Source organism: Metarhizium robertsii, assembly GCF_000187425.2.
Source record: "Metarhizium robertsii ARSEF 23 chromosome Unknown MAA_Scf_4, whole genome shotgun sequence".
In the NCBI taxonomy this organism is placed as follows: domain Eukaryota; kingdom Fungi; phylum Ascomycota; class Sordariomycetes; order Hypocreales; family Clavicipitaceae; genus Metarhizium; species Metarhizium robertsii.
Window position 1 is genome coordinate 2594950 of NW_011942182.1, and position 22679 is coordinate 2617628.

The 22679-nt window shown below is 53.3% G+C and overlaps 5 protein-coding genes across 5 annotated transcripts; 4 read left to right on the top strand and 1 right to left on the bottom strand.

The window, feature by feature from the left end:
- Nucleotides 1–3043: 3043 nt before the first annotated feature.
- Nucleotides 3044–4563, top strand: MAA_02921 (casein kinase I; the record flags this gene model as incomplete). The annotated part of the gene is made up of 3 exons (XM_007820919.1): nucleotides 3044–3172; nucleotides 3252–3321; nucleotides 3401–4563. 3 exons carry the CDS (start codon nucleotides 3044–3046, stop codon nucleotides 4561–4563), a joined length of 1362 nt encoding a protein of 453 aa, XP_007819110.1.
- A 1245-nt stretch (nucleotides 4564–5808) lies between these two features.
- On the bottom strand, nucleotides 5809–6742 carry MAA_02922 (emp24/gp25L/p24 family protein; the record flags this gene model as incomplete). The annotated part of the gene is made up of 3 exons (XM_007820920.1): nucleotides 5809–5958; nucleotides 6084–6389; nucleotides 6539–6742. The coding sequence occupies 3 exons, from the start codon at nucleotides 6740–6742 to the stop codon at nucleotides 5809–5811; spliced, it is 660 nt and encodes a 219-aa protein (XP_007819111.1).
- A 564-nt stretch (nucleotides 6743–7306) lies between these two features.
- MAA_02923 (SWR1-complex protein 4) lies at nucleotides 7307–9277 on the top strand (the record flags this gene model as incomplete). Its single annotated transcript, XM_007820921.1, has 1 exon — nucleotides 7307–9277. The coding sequence occupies one exon, from the start codon at nucleotides 7307–7309 to the stop codon at nucleotides 9275–9277; it is 1971 nt and encodes a 656-aa protein (XP_007819112.1).
- An 8726-nt stretch (nucleotides 9278–18003) lies between these two features.
- On the top strand, nucleotides 18004–20159 carry MAA_02924 (nodulation protein L; the record flags this gene model as incomplete). Its single annotated transcript, XM_007820922.1, has 3 exons — nucleotides 18004–18736; nucleotides 18835–20027; nucleotides 20088–20159. The coding sequence occupies 3 exons, from the start codon at nucleotides 18004–18006 to the stop codon at nucleotides 20157–20159; spliced, it is 1998 nt and encodes a 665-aa protein (XP_007819113.1).
- Nucleotides 20160–21931: 1772 nt separating this feature from the next.
- On the top strand, nucleotides 21932–22408 carry MAA_11111 (amine oxidase; the record flags this gene model as incomplete). The annotated part of the gene is made up of 1 exon (XM_011413077.1): nucleotides 21932–22408. One exon carries the CDS (start codon nucleotides 21932–21934, stop codon nucleotides 22406–22408), a length of 477 nt encoding a protein of 158 aa, XP_011411379.1.
- Nucleotides 22409–22679: the final 271 nt, after the last annotated feature.

Below are 22679 nucleotides of genomic sequence, written 5' to 3' on the forward strand. Positions count from 1 at the left end.
AAGATACATTGTTGTACATACAGCTCCAAATAAACCCTCTCTTTATGCAGTATAGACCCAAGGGCGGTGTACGAGATACGATATTCTGTAGTTGCTGATTGATGCTGACGAAAGGTGCGGACTCGCTACGTTGTATCTGGATAGCACCTCCACAAATAATAAACATATTTACCACTTCCAAGACGAGGGCCATGGCTTTCTTTTGTACCATACACACTGGCCTTTGCACAGGCACCAGGTACGGAGTACAGTGTGGCCCGGACGATACAATGTGACAAGGAGGATGAACCCGGAGCCAGCGAATGCGGACAAGCGCAATGAGCGCCTAATGCGCCGTGATAGCACTGGTCCGGACCAGATCCAGATCAAAATGAGAGGTACTACCACTCCATCAAGTATGTACATACGTAGCTGAATCTTGACCAAACGCCAATCATCAATGCATAAACCAGCCAATGGAGCAGGTACGCAAGCTGCCAACCACGTAATGTATTGTACTATGTATGTACGGTGATGCCAGTGTGTCGGTTCGTTCCTGATGGCCATTCTTACTTTTTATCCTCTGAGCTTGTGTTTTGACGCTTCGTTGGACCCCGTCAACTTGGAATTGACCGATCTGTTGTCTCGGACTAGCCGTGGGGTGATGGATTGCTTGGGTTGTTTCCTGATTGAATCGCGAAAACCACCTCTCCCTTCCAATTCTGCAAATTAAACCCTCGCCTGGCTTTCCTTTTGCATCGGCTGGGTTGGCCTGTGCTTGTTTGCCTGTTCTCCCGTGAGCCACAGAAGATCCTCACTGGCGACCTCAGTGGATGCGCACCCATGCCCATACGTATTGCACGGACGTACATACAACAACATGTACTTTGGACAATGAAGATGGTGGATCATTCAAGTTGGAAAAGACAAGTCTACAACCATGGTAAGCTATTCGATCTCCCGGGAGGTGTTTGATCATGAGTTCAGGAACGGAGTACGGAGTACTCGTCGAGGTAAAAGAAGTGAGTGAGACCGTTGTAAATGTATGTGGTGGCCCTGTCGTTATGGACCAACAATATCTTGATGCTTTATGCGTCTCATGTTGCTATCAACTGTGCAAAACTACGTCCAAGCGGACGTTTCGCGATGTTATGGCGATCGCGTTTGTCTGGGTTGGACATTGTTATTACAGGTTCCTTGTCATATGTCGCCGGCCAGCACCCTGGCCCTCGTTGTTTTCGGCCCACGATGCGAAGATAGGTTTAGTGGCTGGGGGCTCCAATCTAGAGTCATTTTTATCAGCACACATGTGAATAACAGCACCAAGAATAACACGCATCGCGCTGCGTGGCACAGGGTCATTTTGGATAAGCTCTGCCAAATCCAACGTCGACCTTGGTTGTGGTAAAAGACGGTTCTCCGTAGTATTAGTGCCCTTGCTTGGACTCAGCTGCGGGTATGCCACAAGTCCTGCACTTGGTCGCATGTCTCGTGCCCGAGACAGTGTGCCTGCTTGCTTTTCTTTCTTGTGTGGTTGATCTGGTGTCTTGCCAACACAACAGGCAGATCTGTGTGGGGACGCCGAACAACATACATAAACAAGAGCACGCCAGCATGCTGAGATGGCATCTGGAGGCTCGAATAGGCGCCGAATTGAAATGCTCCGGGTCGTGGAGGAGGCCGTTGCTTGGTATGGAGCGTAATTCAAGGCAAGATAAGATTGGGGCATTGTGCCCAAATGTTTTGGTGGACTGGAGGCGGGAGCCGAGAAGTGGGCCGGCCGACTCTCCGTTGTTGGGGGCTTGACCGTGAGGCTTGACCAAGTGGGCTTCAGTTGGCCAGGAGGCGCCGAGACGAAACAGGGACTTGACAGACCTTGAATGTTGGGGCGAGACTGTGTGCTGTCCTCGGTAGCCCGTCACTATTGTTGTGATTGCACGCATTGAGTTCTTGATGTCTGATACTTTCCCTGCGCCGTAGGTGCCTCATGGACAACACTGAACGGCTGCCTTGCATAATCGAGGCGTGCATGTGTCCGGGCCGTCCTCGGCGGCCTCCACAGCCCGACGGCCTAGCAGTCCAACAGTCAATCCAACCGTCCAACCGTCCAACCGTCGACAGCTCAACAGACCGCGCGGCTCCAAAAGCCGACATGGACGTGTCTGTCTGTCACCACGGACGGGCACGGCGTCTGGCCGGCGGTCGACTCAGGCACTGCTATTTCTCCGTCGTGGCCCATGATTGACTCGGCTGGTTGTTGTCTGGGCCTGCATTAAACCGACGCCAGCGCCCCAGCCGCCGTCCAGCCCCCAAGCCATGGGACATCTGGAGGCTTTGCAGCCACTGACCCCTGTCCTGTCCTGGCTTGGCGTCTGCTGAGCAGACATGGAACTGGAGCATCTGCAATTGCCCACCCATCATGCATTATTATTGCGCCGGCGGTGGCAGTCGGCCAGTCGCCAGGCTGCCAGGCTGCCACTGTGTCAGGCTAGTCCCTCCTGCGTGTCTGGAAGCATTCCCAGTCCAAAGTCATCAGCAGACTTCTCGTGCTGCCCTCGCCTCCTGTCCGTCCCTTGTGGCTGTCTTTCGCTGCCCGCTCCTCCACATCCACGACCCGGCATCACGGCCAGACAGACTTTAACTTGCATTCCACATTCCAACCATCCCCCAGTGCTATTTGCATGGCGCCTCACAAATGATTATTACTGTCCGCCGTCGCTGAGCCCTCGTTTCCGCCCTTACATTAGCCACGCGGGCAAGCAGCACAAAACAGCCAACGACAGCAGCCAGCAAATAACCAACTGCGTAGAACCTTGCCCTTCCCCCCCTTTTCCCGTACCCGTCCGTCTCTGGTCTCCTAGGAGCCTCGTTGCTCCACCGAGCTTCTGCTTGATCGTTTCGTCCCGCCCGACAACCACACACCGGCGACGCAACTTTTTCCTCATCGAACATCGTCTTCTCAGCATCGACATCGACATCGACATCGACACCGACACCGACACCGACACCCCCTTGTCAGCGACGCCAAGGCCTGCCACAGGGCAAGCCATCACCTACCGAGAGCATGGCTTCGTCGTCGTCAAACGTTGTCGGTGTGCACTACCGCGTGGGGAAGAAGATCGGAGAAGGCTCCTTTGGCGTCATCTTCGAGGGAACCAATCTGCTGAACAACCAACAAGTGGCCATCAAATTCGTGAGTTCTTTGTCGACAAGGCGCCCTGCTGTGCCTCTGGCTGTCCGTCTCATTGCCGACCGTTGACAATTGCTTTTAGGAACCCCGTAAAAGCGACGCTCCTCAACTCCGAGATGAGTATCGGACATACAAGATCCTCGTCGGATGCCGTAAGCTCCACCTCGGTTGACCTTGTTGTCAACCATGTTTGTATTTTGTAACACGCCGCCGTGCTAACCAGTTTGCTAGCGGGCATCCCCAATGTCTACTATTTCGGCCAAGAAGGCCTTCACAATATCCTGGTTATCGACCTGCTAGGCCCGTCTCTGGAAGACCTTTTTGACCATTGCGGTCGTCGATTCACCATCAAAACTGTTGTCATGGTTGCCAAACAGATGCTGTCTCGAGTCCAGACGATCCATGAGAAAAATTTGATATATCGTGATATCAAGCCTGACAACTTCCTGATTGGCCGCCCCGGCACCAAGTCCTCCAATGTCATACACGTCGTCGACTTTGGCATGGCCAAACAATACCGTGACCCCAAAACCAAGCAGCACATCCCTTACAGAGAACGAAAATCTTTATCAGGAACCGCCAGATACATGAGTATCAATACTCATTTGGGACGCGAACAATCCAGACGAGATGACCTCGAGGCTCTTGGCCATGTTTTCATGTACTTCCTCCGGGGGGGCCTTCCCTGGCAAGGCCTGAAGGCTGCTACAAATAAACAAAAGTATGAGAAAATTGGCGAAAAGAAGCAGACTACCGCAATCAAGGATCTTTGCGAAGGCTTCCCGGAAGAATTTTCCAAGTATCTTACATACGTCCGAAACCTTGGCTTCGAAGATACCCCAGACTACGATTACCTCCGCGAGCTCTTCACTCAAGCGCTGAAGAACACGGGCGAGGTCGAGGATGGCGAGTACGATTGGATGAAAATCACCAAGGATTCGGGAAAGGGATGGGACTCGGTCAAGAACCATGGAGCTGGCTACCTCCACAACCCAAACGTCCGTCCCGGCCCTTCTCAAATGGAACTGCACAGTGGCCACCGTCCTGGAAATACCAACTCTCATCAGCAAGCACAGAATCTTACCGTCGGCCGTTTAAACGCCGCACAACCCCCTCCTCCGTCACCGATCAAACCGATGGGCAACAGGAAAGATCGGCCAAGCGGCCTCGGTACCACGGGGGCGCAGAGAGTCAGCGGCGTGGGGGGTCTCCGAGGCGATTTGGGTACACCGGCTGGCTCGACTCAAGCTCAATTCCAGAACAGCACCCAGAACCTACCGCAGAGGGGACAGCAACAGAGCCCCATGGTGGCAGCCGGCCAACCTAACCTTCGTCCTGCCGAACCTCAGCCTAGCGGTTTCCAGAAGTTCATGAAGACCATCTGCTGTGGTTAGGTGCCTCCCATCAGCTTTTGGGAGTGTTTTGGTATATAGTGCAGTGCCAGCAATCCAGAGGCTGTTCAACTCGGCCGTCAACCTGCCACGACAAATGATTTTCGCCGACGACCAATGTCAGCTCCCGAATCGAAAGATTACTTCTGCTTGAGTTACAATGTCTTGGACAAGATGGCACTTGACTATAAACTGCCAAGAGCTAACCCTACCGCTGTCCGATGGCGGCGGGAATCGAGTGCTGAAACGCGGAAACATCACTACAAGAGCTGTCAAAGACGGCAACGAGCTCCAAAACTACACTCATATCGACCACCGCCGGCGTGGGGAATATCTGATGGGCATTCCGCACCTATGGGGGCACAAACTCTTTTTACGACTAGCATTCAGAAAAAGCGACAAAAAAACTCCAGGCAGTCTTACTAAAGACGGCCCTACGGAAACAAGGGTTGGAAATTTCCTAGTTCCATTTATTTTTCACGTCAGGCATTCCACAACGAAACCATACTTAAAAGCCACTTTCAATGTGCAGCGAAGCACGGCGCAAGACGGTAACGACAAACAGGTAGCATTGGGTTTACTCGCGATATTATCATTTTTAGTTTTTTTTTTTCTCACCCCTCCACCGTACAACCTCTCACTCACTCTCACAAGTCACTCTCACTCAGAGTTATTCTACTGCTACGCCATTGTGTAATAAAAAAAATCTGCAAGGGCTTCATGTTTTGTATTCCTGTCTAGTCGTACTAGAGCGACAATTGGTGGGCGGGGGAGGTTGTGCACAAGATGCGATTCTAGAAGTTATGGAAGTGCCGATAACACAGTAAGAAGGGAGACAAGGGCAATTGTAGCGTTGATGGGAATATAAGGATGTTCAGGAGTTCTCTTATGGTATACATCGTAATGGAATAAATATTTTAGTAACATCATACAACGTCTCGTATAGATCTTCTCAAAAAGGGGGGGGGGAGGGTCATGACATTGGCTGTCCATCTTCTGGAATTTTTCGTTCCTTGGAATACATAACTAGACCTCTCCGCATTATCACTGCAATTTAACACCATTATGTATGCCCATGTCTCCCTTCTGTGTAGTAAATTTGCATCCCAAAAGTCCCCACCCACCGGATCGTTCTACCTGAAAAACCTGAATATCTTCGGAACCTTTTGACGGGAGTAAAAAAAAAGCAAGCTAAACACATCACGTCTGCCTCCTAAAAAGTAAGTCCCCAACTCTAAATGGAGTACGCTACGTGAGCTTCTGCTTGATGAAGAAGGATCGGAGATGTGACAGTTGCCAGGCGCAGGTGATTCCGATGACAATGAGCTGGATGATGATCCAGCGGACGACGCGGGCGTTGGTAGATTCGGACTGGTCTCTGAAGTCGGCTTCTCGCTCCTGTTTGGTTTACAGCCTCAATGACGTGTTCAATGATCAGACTGGGGGAGGGAGCGGGGGATGATTTGCAGCGGTTGTATGGACAGTTTTAGGAGCACAAGAGAAGAAGAAAAGAAGAAACGTACTCTCTGGAAGACCTGCTCGCGGCGAATATCGTGCAATCTGGCGTTTAGGTCCTTGACGCGGGACGCAATGTCCTGCAACTTGTCCTTGTCGCTGCTCTCAATCTGGCCCGTCTCGCCGATAACAAGGTCGAGCTTCATCTTGATGCCGCCGTTGGGGCTGTGCGCCGAGAGCCATGCCGACCGGCCGGAGGTGGACGAGGGCACGAAGCAGATCTTGTGGTCGCCGGCCTCGTGGGCTGTGAAGGTGAAGCGGCCCGAGGCGGAGCCGCGCTGGGAGACGATGCGGTGGTTGTTGTCGAAGACTTCCTGTGCAGGTGTCAGCATCTCGTTGATGAAGATTGTGCACGTGCTGCTGCCCTCTACCAAGGGGCGCAGATGTTGTTGGCGATTGAGATTGGGGGAGGAAAACTGGAAGGGGTATTCGTCGTGGCGGTGGTGGTCAAGGTGACACGTACATCCACGGAAATGTAGATTGTAATCCCATTATGCTGCTGCCAAGAATTCACCCGGTCGTCGTACTCCTCAGCAGAGTAGTGTCCCACGACAAGCGTATCCTTGGGCAGCTCCTCGAAAAAGCATTTTGGCGAGGCGCCGTCGACGAAGAAGTAGAGAGCCTGTGCGGCGGATGCCAGCGACAGCAGGGGCAGGAAAGTCTTCATGGTGTGTTTCTATGATCGTAATTAAACCGTGTACTGTAAAACAAAAGGGCACGCTTTGATGAAGTGGAAAAAGAAATAGGCGGTCGTCAACGTCTTAATCCGTTGTGCAGCGCAAACAGTTGCAAAATTGATTGCAGTTATGGTGTTTCACTGCACCATCAGTCTTGATTCCTCGCGAAGCTGCCACGTTCAAAAAATGGACCTCCTTTCGCGGGATATGTCAGGGGGTTCGCTAGGGGAAGGAGGGCAGTGGGGTCACGTGCAATTGAGACTCTGATGGGCAAACCTTGGCCAAACCTTCGCGTCATCCTCTAAGCGCCAGCCGATATCAAAACCTCATTCGAGAGTCTACCACCAAGCCCTTTTCGACAGTGGCGCGCAAGTTAGTCGATGCTCATTCCCATTAACAGTTGTGGATCGTTTCGAAGTAGACAAGGTTGAGGCTATCTTTTGATGCCTTAATGCAGATGGCATAAGGCTGTCTTCGACCGCTACTCCCCCCCATTTCTATCGCCATCTGAAATCTCGCCCGATTGCGCCCGACCATCTGCGAAACGAGCGAAAATGACGTCCTCTGATGTGCGCGACGTTCTCAACCTGGGAGACAGTTCCTCCGGCCCGCGACCGTCTAAGAAACAGAAAATCGGGCAGCCGAAACCGAATCTCAAGGGTCTAGCCAGAGAAGTCCTCAATCTCGGAGGCGATAATCCCGTATCGATAATACCGGCCAAGAACCAATTCAAGAAGAGGCGCCTTGGGGGTCGGAAACCGGCTGCGCGATGGGAACTTCGCGAGTTCCGCAATTCAGGCCGCGATGATAGGTCATTGATTTTGCGGCATTGGCGACGGGTAGATACCAAGGATCTCGCCGCATCTAGTGGCGAGCGCCAGCAGCAGCTCGAGGCGCAACTGCAAGATGGCGGACAGGAGAAAAATGGAGAGAAGAAGGAAAGCGAGGCGGAACGAGACATAGAAGACTCGGCATTCGCCAAGTTCAACGTGAGGATCCAGGTCCCTCAATACTCGCAGGACCAATACCAAGTCTCGCTGCAAAACGAGGACTGGACAAAGGAAGAGACAGACTATTTGATGGAGATGGCAAGCGACTTTGATCTCCGTTGGCCACTTATCTGGGATCGATACGAGTATCAACCTCCCGCGACTAATGGGGCGACCGACGCGGACGGGGACGAGAGTAAGGCGATTGTCCCCGCTACGAGGCCTCGGTCAATGGAGGACCTAAAGGCTAGATACTACGAGGTTGCTGCCAAGATGATGGCCGCCCAGAAACCGGTGCAGTACATGACACAGCAGGAATATGCGCTCCATGAGACCATGGCGCATTTCAATCCCAAGCAAGAGAAACTGAGGAAGGAATTTGCAATGAATTCCATGTCGCGATCAAAGGAGGAAGCCCGAGAAGAAGAGTCGTTGTTGCTGGAAATCAAGCGGATAATGGCGAGGAGTGAGCGATTCAACGAAGAGAGGAGAGAGCTGTATAACCGGTTGGATTATCCTAGGGCCGAAACGGACATCAACCCATTCAAGTCTTCGGCTGGACTGCAGACCTTGCTGCAGAATCTTATGAGTACTGACAAGTCAAAGAAGAGAAAATCCATCATGGGCACCGACAGCCCGGCTGGCCCAGGACCTGGCGCAGCTGGAGCGGCTCAAAATGCAGCAGCTCCAGAATCAGGTAAACGAGAGAGTGCTGCTGTGTCGAATGCTGCGACTCGTGAATCTACGGCAGCAACGTCAACACCCACCGCTGCCAGTAAGAAGGCTCAACAACAAGAGAAGCAGCAGCAACAAGCCCCAGAGCGCAGGAAGCTCAACAGCCAGGAAGAAGCTGTATATGGCGTTACACATCACGACCGACTTGGCTCGGGACCTACGTTCCGGACCGAAAAGATCAACAAGCTCTTCTCTCATAAGTCAAACCAGCAGCAACTCCGTATTAACAACACTCTCAACGAGCTGGATGTTCCGGCTAAATTAGCAATGCCAACTGCTGCGACCACTCTGCAATATGAACAGCTCCTGGCTGCTGTCAACAGTTTACTGGACGCGCGAAAGGTATCAGACAAACTCGATGGCGAGATCAAGATCGAGCAGGCTAAGAAGGCAGAGCGTGAGAAGAACCAAGGCCCGGCTGCCCCTGAGAAAGAGACTGCTCCGGCGGACAGCGAGAGGAAGACTGACGACGAGGTTAAGAAGCCTGATGACGCTACTACCTCCGGTGATCAGCCAGAGTCTGCGGACAAGGCTGCCGGCCCGGCTGGTGAGGACAAGGACAAGGCCGACGATGTCAAAGACCAACAAGTACCACCTGCAGGGACGGGTGACGGCGCAGAAGAGTCGACCTCCAAATCAGAACAAGACCAAGAGGCCGCCGCCGCCACGGAGAAAGTGACAGCAGTCGAGCCGGAAAGGGAAAAGAGCGCTCGGCCGGGAAGTAGCAGTGGTGCCCACAAACGAAGTGCCAGTGTATTAAGCAGCGTGAGCGACAAGAGCGCCAAACGACAGAAGAAGTGATCATGTACCTCACAAGTACATTTTACTCAAGCCGTAGGCGCCGTTGTTGACGACGCCAAAAGTCTCCCCTGGCCCCTTTTCCTTGAAAAATTTCCTCGGGCGTTTAAAATAGTAAACGAGAAGGGTCACTCGGAGGGGGAAAAGGGGGGGGGTTTGGGTTTACGGGCGTACGGGCGGGCATCTGTAACTACTGTAATGATGAATATGCAAGAATTTCGTCCCTAGATCCCTTCATCTCAAAAGTGCCAGAAGGCTCATCATGGCCCCGTTAGGGACAAGAGCCACGCGTAAGTCCATGTGGGCGAGTTAGGCTTGGAAACAAAGGTTGAAGATGATGAGATGGCGTTTCATCGTTCGGGAAGCCGGGGTGTTGGCCTTTAGGGCAGACGCGTCCCTTGTCCAGGGGCAAAGGAGGATGGCGGCGCATAAGAAACCCGAGATTCGGACCAACAGAGCCAAGATTTATGCTGAAACGTGCGGTTGAGCCTCCAATGATGATCTTCCGGAACAATTTCGACCAGTGATTGTGAATCGTGTTATGGACTGCTGGAGCATGAAGCGCCGAACGTTTATCTCGAAAGGGCCAGGTCTTATACTCGGCGCGAGATGGTCCGAACGAACGACGTCTCTTGGGCATGGGCGCATGACGCCTCGGCGCTTCCGAGCAGATCCTTGGCCCAAGCCTGTATCATGATGGGGGTATATCGAGGAGGCGTGCCCGGGTATGAAGGTCAAGTTGGGGGTCATCTGGGCTGTTGTCATACATACACAAATCGGGGCATGGATCGTCTTTAGGAACGACGTTCCGAAAAGGGTTCCCGCAGCTCAACCGCGGCTCTGACGAACATGTCGCTTAATATAGCAACCGGTAGCTGAAAATATCACGTCCAAGATGCGGCAACGCCCTGCGACTTGGGGACGCGGGGGCCCGGCCTGTTGGCTACAAAAGATGCGAGGCAACGTGGTGGCCAATGGATAGACATGCCGTGTGTATGTGTGTGTGTATGTGTGTATGTATGTATGTATGTATGTCGGCAGCATGGCATCTTTGTTGAACAGAAGCAAGATGGAGGATCTCGACTTGTAGGGTGGCCAATCACGTCGGACGACAGCGCGCATTTGGAAGCCGGGCGGCTGGTACTATGAGGGCCTGGCCAACCATCTGCAGCGAGATAAAAATAACTTGATGCAGGTGTGGCCGGCGAGATAAGATCAAAGGCGGCCATTCCCCAGAGATCTTTCAGATGAATGGATATTCACACGTTGTGGTGTCAGAGATGGCAACGTGGAGACGGGCTGGATTGGCTCTCTCTTGGTCCGCACGGTTGCGGAGAAGATTGAAGAGTTCCAGAATCGGCGCCAACGTTGCTCAATCAGGAGCGCGCGAGCCTGAAGGAGCGTTTAACTGAATCATTCATTCTGCCGCATGATTGGCAGTGCATCTTGTCATTGTTGTCACGCAATGTGCCAGCCTCAAACCCCCCCCCCAGGGGTCACGCCTCTTTGGAATGCGAGATGCCAGCCGCTTGATGCCGAAATCCAATTTATGCTTGAATCGGATCAATTCATGTCCTATGGCTCGAGCCGATTAAGGTGCGGCTCCCCAGGCACGGTTTCGGATAGGCCCCAGTCCGGAACACGGAGCTCATCGACGTTTCCTATTGGCCCGCGGAAGTCGCCGGCACTGAGAAGGCTCTCGGAAAGTCGACGGTGAACGGAGTACTCCGTATGTATGTGTGTATGTATGTACTTACTTCGAGGTGGCGGCTCGCTTCCAAAGGCCCCCTTCCCCTTGCTGCTCCTTTTCGCGCTTCTGTCTTGGGCCTGTCAACACTTGGGCCAACCTGATGGAGTTTCCTGCCTTCAACTGCCTTTCCACATATCCACCTTGGGGATGCCTTCAAAGTTGGCCGAAGAGCCCGTGGAACGCGATACCCAAGCTGTCGAATGTGCCAGAAGACGCCGTCCAGCACTTGCAGCCATAGCCTACATGGACCCAACCGCGATGCCGCCAGAAGGTGGATACGACTGAAATTGGGGCCGCTGCTGTCACACTGCTGGCATGCCCGGCCGCGTGTTGGACGGAGCATCTTCTCAAGGAGCCTTCTCCCCCTCTCCTACTCCATTTTGGGCCTTTTAAAAGCTTATCTTGTCAACTTGAATGCTGTTTTCATAAGACGCTCCAAGGCGGGTTTTGCCCCTCCAGAGTCCCCCGTGACGGGCCCGTGGTTGCCGGTGACCAGGTTTAAGCTACAGCCCTACGCGTATGCGAACAACGAATTAGATTTCGGAAAAAATAAGAAAGAAACAGCTACTAGAATGTGCCTTGGAATCTTAACCAGCCACAACCTTCTCCGTCGTTGCTCGTGACAAAGGCTCGGACCAACAGTGGTCCTGTTATTAGTAGCCTTGCTGAGTGGAGAAATATACACGTAGATCCGCACAATCCTATCATCTCGGGGGAAGACTCCGTACATTCGGCTTCGCTGGAACCATTGCCTTGGTCTCTGAGCACTGCACTCTTCAGGCTCCCACATTTCGAACAGACCCGGCGCGCTCGGAGGATTAACACCAGGGAAGCCCATCATGGCCAGGATGAGCTGACGGGTCATCTGGCCAGCGTTCCAGACGGAGTACCGAGTAATGCCTGACATGTCTCCATAAGAAACTACCAATCACCATCGAGACAACGCTTAGTTCGCTCAAGGTACGGAGTAGGTGTCGTGGCGGTAAGAAGCCACATTACCTGGCGCTAGGGCTTGACTGATGCTCGCGACAAGCGCAACCGCATCGCTGGCTTGGCCGAGTCTGTGGATGACCAGGCCCTCCGTTGGCAACCCAACGGCCCGAGCAATGATTTGCCGATGCTTTGCGCGGCATGAATTTTCCCTGCAGTTGAAGGAGCCACTTGACTTGTATGTACATACGTGATTTCGCGCGCTCTGTTGAATGCGCAATAATGGTGGGCAATGTTGAGCAGCGTTGGGAATTGGATGCGGCGCGGTGACAAGACTATCCTGACCTTGACAGGCGGCCGGGTGCCTGAATTTATTTCTAAATTTAAATGTGGCGATTTTCCGACATGTGTTTTGGATATTGCATCCCTTTCGTACTCCGTAGATTGACCTGGCCGCTTCATGACGAGACCGCCAAATTACCGCAATTGAAGACGCATCATGATGTCCTCCGGGTTGAGTTGTGTTGAATTGCTGGGCTTCCACGCAGCAGAAGAGCCAGTCCCCGAGATGGCTTCCGCTCAGGCTGGTTGTTGTGAGCCAGATGTACTTGCTATTCATAGCTTAGCACAGCCGCCGTTGACCGGCGATACGAGACGGTGTTAGACGCGGCGTTAATTAATGGCGCTCCATCTTTCACACCCCCATACTCTCAACATCCCATTGGCGGATTCTGCACAAGCATCCGTTTTGGAAGTGGCCAATGTGCGTTTAAGAGTTGCCTAACCGATTTGACTAGAAGTAGTCGATGAAAACTTGGTACACTGGGCAGCAACAGCCAGTTTCAGAGAATCAAGCCATACGAGGACGATTGTAGCCGCCGTGTCCCCGGTTGATTGTAAATACCCGAGGCGCATCGAACATGGATCTATGGTGCATCCAGCTCTCAAAATAGTAACTTGATGGAGACGGGAAGCTAAGCCCTGTTATATATCGTTTCGTCTGGATATTCCAGTTCAACAGGGCCTATGAATTCGGAATAATGGATGCTGGGAAATTCGCCATCGTGCCCCAGGCACTGGGAGCACCCTTCTGCTGTGCCGTCCTTGACCAGGTAACATTGACAGCTGATTCAGGCATAGTGGTAACCGGCCGATATCGATGTGCTTCATTCGGCCGACTAGATTACCTTTTTAAACGAACCGAGGTGCTCGGGCGGCTCGATGTACCTTGGAATGAAACCCTTAGTTGCCATCGACAAGGTTGCGTGAGACTTGACATGCCGCTAGGGATAGAATAGTTCTATGAGATGTTGACATGTGTATGCAGAGTGCTGGGCGAACTTGCCTGAGTAGGTAATTGCAGTAGTATATGTATGCATCGATACTACTGAAAGTACTTGGTCCTGCGCAAAATAAAGCCAGGTCTGCAATTTGCTTGTCGCACCGTGCTGCTGATCCAGGTTTCGACTTTCTGGAGACTCCGATGTCTGCTCTGCCTGCCAACCTGCCAATTGCGTAGGGTTGCGTCGACTGGGCCATCTTCCAGCAATTGACACCGAAGCCTATGGAAGTAGGAGGGCGGAATGAAGTCACAGATGCTACCGTGTGCTCCATGAAAAGAGATGAAATATGAGTCGTGAATTTCGGTGTTGGCTGAGGTTTGGCAAGAACCACGCGCGCTGCGTACTTGCTTATTGCATGGCCAAAAGATACGTATTTTTATGTACCTCTGCAGTATGTACATGACTGAGTACCTAGGTAGTATTGGCACGAATGGCATGTCCTGCCAAGCACAGATTGCATGGCGAAATGCCGTATTGTGCCGAAGTATGCAATATTTGAATGCTTCAATACTGTGCATGTTTGGTCCCTCAAGCACCGCATCTTGAGGCGCCATTGCCTCAACTGAAATGCCCAAGATGCGAATCCGCCGACTATCCCATTGATGAGCATTCGCCGAGCTCCAGAGGTGAGGCTAGAAGCAGACGGCGTCTAGTTCCCAGTCGTTTCGTAGCGCACAGATACCAAAAGGACAGCATCCCTTTGAATGTGCGCAGGTCCAATTGATGTATTCAACCCACTTTTTTTATGATACTTAAGGATACTTAAAGATACTCTTTTATTAATAATAATAACTAGTATATTCTTATATACTTAAGTATCTTTAAAAATTATAATCTCTAAGTATATATATCTTTTAAATAAGTAATTATTATTGGCTAGAACCCTGGTCCGTTACAAAAATTAGACCTGCGCACATTCGAAGGGATACAAATGCCTACCTACGGAGTACGGAGTAGCTAGTATGCAATCAAGAACATACGTCTCCGTTCAACGTCCGCGCCACGACAACGTGACACGCTCCGGTGAATGGCCGCTGTCATGAACGGCGCGAGAGACCGAAAGCGCAGACAGCTCGAGAGTTGAGTGGGGACCGCGGGTGCCTGTTGTACACGTGTACGGCGTGGCAAGTTCTGCATACTTTATACTATGTTCATTGGAGCGGGTAAGAATAAGTGCCCAGTACCTGAAAAGCTGCCTGGGTACCTGGCTAGGTACCTATTCCTCTGGGGTGTCCAGGCCAGGGCAGTCGGCGGTGGAGCAACAAGGCGGCCCTGCCGCGGCAAACAGCTCTTGCTGCGGCCACGCCCGCCCCACATGCACATCCAGGTCAGGGTCATGACTTCAATGTTGCTTCGCACAATCCCTTGTCTGTCTGTTTCCGCGTTCCTCGGTCGCTGTTGTAGAGTGCCTAAACACTGATGCCCTCAAACGTCGCTGCTCAAGTGGTCTCAAGCTCGTGTCTCCCAGTGCACCCTGCAGTAGCTCAGACCGTAGGCTGGTTTGACGTCTGGATGAGCCTGCTGACGAAGGCTGACTTTTAACAGCCACGGCAAATCACCTCTTGCTTCAGCCACCTCTTGGCCATGCTGCTATCTGTTGCCAATGAAAGACAGCGAGCTTTCCCTAGTCCTCATATCACGGCAACATTCAAGAGATGATAAATATTACAGTGGGCTAAGGAAGAAGACGGATATCGGGCGGCCGGAAACCGAAAGAGGAGATCTTCAGACCCCCCCCATCCCCCCTTGCTCTGAGTTATTGTCTTTGCAAGTCGTACTCGCTGTTGGGTGGCAGCATACGGTCAGCTTAACTTTCGGCCGAGAAATGATCATTCACAGTTTCATCCGTTGGCTCGCCTCTGGCGTCGCACAGCACAGTGCCGAATACCATTTTTAATGGCCTCCTTCAGATACGGCGCCGAATAGAGTCGGCTGCTAGCCCGTAGGAGACCAGGGCAGGACTGGTCAAGGCGAGGGAGGAGACACAGGAGGGCGGGACTTGTCCTGCGGACCGGCATGATGGAATCAATAACAGACAGATGTCGGGCAAGATGATGACCGAGACAACACAGAGCCAGCTGAATGAATGGCTGACAGGACAATAGACTATTCCCGGCACGAATGCGGCTTCCATATCCATAATATGGAAGCGACGTTTGTGACGTGAAGCCTCCTGTTGGATTCGCCGTCTCAGCAGCGGAAGCTTGAATGTAGTTGAAGAGAGTATTTATAGTCTTGTTTCCGATTGCCACGGTTATGGGCATGCATCAATTGTATGTAGTGTCTTGCAGGGTCGGTCAGCCGTTGTTGGACCAACAGTATAAAACGCCCGGACGGGGCTCAGCGATGCATCGCAACTCATGGCAACAGGGAGTAACACAACGGTGGCACAACAAGCTCTCGGTTTGGCATTGCTTGCTGAGTTACGGGTCACAGAACACGGAGCAAGTTGGGCGTACTAGCCGACCCATGATCCAATTCGATATGCCGGAGTGATGTCTGGTATTACACACAAGCAGTGTGCCGGCCGTCGGACACGGGCGTGGTGGGCATTCTGCGTTCTGCATTGTGCGTTCTGCGTGTGATGCTGGTAACATGGAGGCGGACGGTGTTGGAATCGAGTGTCTGCAAGAGTGTCACAGTTGGCCAACGTGGTGTAGAGTCGAGCTCAGAGTGCGCCATGGTGGTGTTGTTGTATTGTCCACATTGTATCGAGTATCGAGTATGTACATGCTCCGTACCCACGCACGAATACATTGAGTACTTAACTTGGATGGAAATACGTCAAGCACGACTGCGTGCACGCCTCCAACGTGCCGACGGCGACGATTGCCCACGCCCCTGGCTCGAGGGTGCGCTCGAGGGCTGCATCAGTAAGGGCGCGGCATGTACAGTGCCGTCTTGCACAGTGCCGTTCCATATTGTGTTCCGAGCAATAACGCACGCATACCTACTCCGTAGCTACTCACTGTATTCGGTACTCGGTGCTGTTATGCCCTCAACAAGGTCGACGACCACCTGTTGACAAGCAGGTCGGGTCGTCTTGTGTGTTCGTTTGGGCCCTGTCAAGCGGTCCATGACACGCCCCTCCCCAAAGTCCCCACCCCCCCGCTCCCATCCGCAGCCCGTCCCAAGCGCCATGCCGCCCGACGAGGGGCAGACAGACTCGGCCAGGGTACGGAGTACTACACACAACATAGACGTGCCGGGGCAGCGGAAAACGGAAATCAGCAGCATCGCGGTCGCAAGGGTGCGTGGGGGGCGCACGCAACAGGCGACAGTCAATAAAGGGGCAGCATTGTGCGCCGCCGCCAGACTAGCGAAGAAAAGCGCGGCTTCCGGGCTTAGCGATCGCCTCGGCGCTCTGCCGGTGTTTCAATTTTTTCCCCAACACCAGACTGAACTGTCACTGTCACGCTGTCTGTGACTCTGTCACCCAGCTTCCTCGTCCGTACATGTCGACGGTAGGCCGCCACGCCCCGAGTCCAACGTCGGCGCCCACGTCCTTCCCTGTCCACGCCTCTGGACGTCGCTTCTGCCCATCCGCCTCTGCCCATCGATCCAAAAAGCTGACTGACGCCTTGCAAGCGGGCCCTTCCACGCTTGTGGTGACAACGTACGGAGTACCTTGGTTGTACCCGCGTACACCAATCTGCCACTGCTCATTTGCTTTTGCTTCTTGCTAGTAGTACTCCGTACCTTGGTAGGGACCTGAAGCTCGCGTGTGTGCCTGTGTGATCAAAGGGTTGGTCTGGTGCGCGCTCAAGTGCTCCAAGCGCACACAGGCCTTCGAATGTTGCCGGGGTCCTCGAGGAAGCTGCGTGTGAGCGGCACTTTCCTCAAACCCGACAACCAGACCGAACCGACCTTGGGATTTGCACCTTGGGACTTCTAGACCTTAGCTAGCACCTTTGCACCGTTGACCCCATCCTTCATCCATCTTTCTTCGTCTTCGTCCTTATCAAAGGGCCCCGTCTTCAACCTCTCGACCTTACACCTCCTCACCTCTCCATCCCTTGGCTGCCTGCAGCGACACCGCACGCCCGTCTCTTGCTTGCTCTCTCTCCTCCTCCGTTGTCCCCTTCGCCCCAGCCATTGCGCTTTCCTACGAGCTTGCGAACCTGACGTCTCCTCTCGAATCAACCACGCAAAGGCTGACAAGCTGCTTTTACACTGCCCGCCTCGCGCCTCGTCTCTTGTCCCTCGTCGTGCAGATTGCCTCCCCCCGACCAAAGCTCCCTCACCACCTTGGCGGCGGGGACCTGACAACCAGTGCTGCCAACCCTCCTCCTCTGGCTCGAGCAATGCAATCACGCCAACTGTGACACTTACTCCCAAGCTGTTCTTTCCTGGTGCACCGTCCATCAGCTTTCTTATTGGGCGTCTATGGGGAAAGCTGCCAAGTTGCGACAAGGCCGCCGTGTTTGTAATTTGGTGTTCGGGGCGCAACAGGGCGGTCCACCATAGAGTTATAAGCGCAAAGCCGACCTTGTTCAAGTGTCGACCAAATCGTGGGCTGGACCCCGAAAAGCTATGCGAATTGCGAGCCCGCGCCTTCGTTAATACTGAATTGGCATCAAGACACTCGGGACTTGCAAGGATTCCAGGTCTACTGCCTGCCGTCTGTTAAGAGAATTTGCCTGTCCAGTTTTGTACTGCAACATCTCGATTTCGACTCGCCATCTTGGAATTTAGCTGCAACTGCCATGTCCACCTTCACAGCCTTGAACGGAGGCTCACCCAAGGCAAATGAACCACCCGCTGACAGCTCAGAAAGGGCATTCTCCTCAGACGAACGACTTCCGGCGCCAGGCAAAAATTATCGACACAAGTCACCAGAAACCCATCCCAGTCGCAATGACACCTGGAAGGGACATACCACAGATCGTCAACCCCTTCCGACAATAAAGTATCCGGAAGGCGAGGGCCCACACAAACGCAAGCGGTCGGGTTCTGCTGAGCTTAGACGCGACAGCAGAGCTCACGAGCGTACTCCAGAAGAAACACCCAGTGCATCTAACAATGAGTCTCGGGAGGCGTACGGTACGCCTCAGCGAGAGAGCAGGCACTATAGCGACGATCAAAGAGAGAAGGATACCGCATGGAAAAGCCAAGAACCATCACGAGAAGAGAGAAATGGATATGATTCACAACAAAATTCGGCAACGTCACCACGGGGACAGACTGAGGAACAAATTGGCGATGCTCTCCGGAGAGCCACAAGTCAGGTGGATCACAGTGACTATGGCAACACCAGCCCCGATGCCGAAGACCGGCCCGGCGGCACGTATGGAAGCCCGTACGGCACTGAGCACAGATCAGATTCCATTATTCAACATGACCCAAAAAAGCGCAAGAGAAACTTTAGCAATCGAACCAAGACCGGTTGCCTGACATGCCGCAAAAGAAAGAAGAAGTGCGATGAGCAAAAGCCTGAATGTAAGAGCCATATCCTGATGACCAACGCCCCTTTTCCCTCTGTTTCCCCCCCTTCTACCAACGTTTCGGGCCACCGGAGAACTAACAAAGAAACCCAGGCAGCAATTGCATCCGGGGGGGATTTCTTTGCGCGGGATACCCACCACAGCGGGGAGCCGGGTGGCCAAAACAAGATGCCAAAACACCTGCTGTGCCTCTCGAGTCGAAAGACCCGTCTTATGTTCCTCCTGGAGCGTACGGCATGCCGCAGCATGGTACGTATGGGTCGCAGCCCGGCAAACGCGAATCACTACCCAGTTATCGTGGCCAGATCCTTCGCCTAGACACCCCTGGACAAGGCCGGCCTCTGGCCACGGATGACGACCGGCCAACAGCATCAACAATATCAACAATGACAAGCGCGTCTGCCACAAGTCCAGACAATAAATTATCCGCAATTCCGTATACTCCTGCAAATGTTTTCCCTACACCGGTTAGCGCCAATACGCAACCTCCCCCATTTGGAGAAAGGATGCCCAAAGACTACCAAAGAGTACCACCTCTACATGACCTCAACCGAGGCAATGAGCCGGAGACGCCGCACCCAGGTAATCACCTACCGCAAATCAACATCCTACATCCAGCCCGCACCAGTAGCCCAACACCACATCCACAGTCTTCGTCATCAAATGCTCAGGTTGCTGCGCAGCTGGCTTTGTCTCACACACAATATCCACAGCGGAGAACTCAGAAGGAAGAAATGCTGTCTGGACGGCACTACTATCCCTTTGACAAGGAGTTGTGCCTAGAACGAGAACGCTGTGCAGCCGCATGCTGGCGGTTTAACAACCTGACTACACCACCGACAAATGGTGTATCGCCCGATGAACGAGCGCGCCTCTTTTTAGAAATTCTGCAACCCCGAGATCCCGTGCGTGTGTCTCCCACGGAGGCATCTCCGGTCACAAATGTGGGCCGTGTTGGTCGACATGTCGCCGTTGAGACGCCATTCACCTGCGACTATGGCTACAACATCTCGATTGGCCACCACGTGGTGATTGGTAGGAACTGTACTATCAACGATGTCTGCGAAGTCAAGATAGGAGACAATTGTGTTATTGGGCCCAACGTCAGCATTTTTACCGCTTCGCTGCCCATTGATCCCAAGAAACGTCTAGGTGGCCAGGGGCCTCAGTTTGGACGTGGAATCACCATTGAGCAAGATTGCTGGATTGGCGGCGGCGCCATTATTCTACCCGGCCGAACCATTGGGAAGGGAAGCACCGTCGGAGCTGGATCTATTGTTACAAAGGTTTGTTCGCAAGACCGCCATTTCTTGTTTTGCAAGTCAGGAAACTAACCCTTGGTGAAGGATGTGCCGCCTTTCACTGTCGTTGCTGGCAACCCGGCTCGTGTTCTTCGAGGAATAGGAATAGCACCATAGCTTTGAGCGACCTTTGCAGTCCGTGCAGCCTTTGTTCTTGTTGTTCTTTGCGTTTCTTTTGTTTTGCCATATCTTGTGTCATGATACCCATGTGTACGACCGACATATTTTTCTTGTACAATATTGTCTGCCCTTGGTTTGATCTAGCAGTTGAGTATGGACTAGTTATAGCATCTAGTACAACTGTCATATGGGGCCAGATGTACGCAATTAAGCAGAAAATCAAAGTTTCATGATATCTTGCTCTTTTTCGATTCTTGGACGGATGCTGTATAATTATGCCGTCCAAGAGCTATACGATAATAGGGTCGTGGGAGGGGAATACGATTTAGACTTTTATCGTAGCGGAGGGTTTGCGGAGCGTTCTGGTACTGTGAATGGATGGGAGACGCAGTAGAGACTCGATCTTCTGGCTCTATTACGAATGTCGTGGTTGTGCATTTTGCACTTTTTTTCTTTCCTCTCCTGGCCCAACGCTTCCATCACAGGTGAGATCAAGGTTCCCCTGCGAGAAAGATACCCAACTACCCGGGGGGTATTTAAATGGAAATAAATAATGACACTTTGTTGCGCGTCCCCGCGTTTGCAATGGCAAGGAAGAGGACCGGGGGGGGGGGGGGGGGGGCTCTCTGTGTAACGTCGCCGCTCCCGCCCAGAGGCCGCTCGCACTTTGTCCCCATTCTCGAAGAATGGAAGCCTGTTCAAGCGCGCTTCGGTGGCCTCGGGAAAACAAACTCCCTCCCTCCTCTTTCAGTCCCGGCACACCGGCCCTGCCTGACAAAAAAGAAAAGAAAGAAAAACCAGACTTGTGCCCGTGGTCTGAACAATAGTTGGCTGCGGCTCGGGCTCTTCCCTGCAGTCTCTGGCCCATTTACGCAACCAGCCGCGTCTAAACGTGACAAGACTGTGCCTCAATCTCGCAGACCGCCATTCCAATGTTCTTTCAATTTTTGGTTTGGGGAGGCGGGGGAATGCTTTGTACAAGGGTTTATGTTGTGTAATAGTGAAGCAGGTGCGCATGTTGCACTTTTGGAGGAACAAGGCTGTGCTGCGCCTCAATTCGGTCTCTCTCTCTCTCTCTCTCTTCTCTTCCGTGTTGCGGAGCATATTAGTTGGTGACTCGAGGCTGTGATGCCTTGGCTGAGGGCTGGGGAGGCTATGGTTCATGCCGAGTAGGGGGGCGAAGTGCGTTCAAGTTCTCTATCGGGGCGTTGTCTGTCCTTCCGGTGAGCTTGGGGAGGGGGTTGCATGGGATCGAAGCCGTGGATGCGTTTGGGGAGAGGTGTACTTGTTTGGGTGTACCGAGCCTGTTCCGCCCTGCGCGCAGGGCTTGGGATGCGTGCTTGGCGACTTTGGGTCCGGTTCGAACGCTCGAGAGGCCCAGATGGAGTGGACAGACTGCGAGAGGACTTGTCTCTCGGACTGCCGGCGTGTTAGTATGGGCGTGTTGAGAGACGCAGGCGCCGTGGAGATTGAGGTTTGGATGGGATGTACCTGTCGTCTGCCGCCTCGCTTAGATCGATGCACAGCTCCATGGCTGCCACTAGGAAGTGATGGCATATACGGAGTACGGAGTATGTATGTCAGACTGGCGACCATGTGCCTGTCCTCCTACAGCCTGCCGCGGGGCCGCACATGTACTCCGTATGGCCGAGCCAAACTCGACGTGGTGATGAGGATTCTCGGCAGATTCGCCGCGAACCAGCCTGCCTGCTGCTGAGATACGGCCCGTGAAGGACACACAGGCCCCTTTGAGATATATCATCTCCAGCATGAGGCGGTATGATGGTGCAGTGCTGGTTGGGGAATGCCGTTTCCGCAATGGTCCGAATCTCAAGATAAGGCGGGAGCGCGGCGTAACCCTTCTCATGGCCGTCGTGGAGGGCGAGGGCGAGGGCGAGGACGTGGACGTGGCAGTAGGGCTGTGGCTCGACGCACAGGGCGGAGCGGACGACGCGGCGCACACACAGCCCGTCGTCGATGATGGACGGCATTCCGTGCTGCAAGGAGAAGAGGACACCGGACGACTACGAGCCAGACGCGGCGGCACAAGGCTGGAGCCAAATGGCAGCACGGGGAAGAGTATGCTTATCCAGAGCAAGGCGACCGACGGGGGGCTTCTGCCAGAAGGCCTCGTACCGCCGACGGAACGGGTGGACGGGATGCCGCCCAGCAAGAGGTCGCGATCCTCCTCCTCCTCCTCCTCCCCCTCCTCCTCGCACGATCCATCCGTGGCCAGAAGCGTCTAGATGTCCCGGATTCCAGGCATAAGCGCAGCCCAAGACACTGCGCCGTTGGCAGGCGGTGCATGATGGGGCAGAAGCAGTTGCGTCGTATGCGGTGGGAGTAGTTGGTGCGGGAGACGGTCGTGAAGGTGGTGAGACTTGCTTCTGGCATTCGTGGGTTGATGGATGTCCTGATGATGGCTGAGGCTGGCTACATGGACGAGTGTAGTTTACGCTCCAGGGGAGGTTTTAGAGCTTGCGAGGAGATTTTGATTCGAGGACCGATTATTTTGAC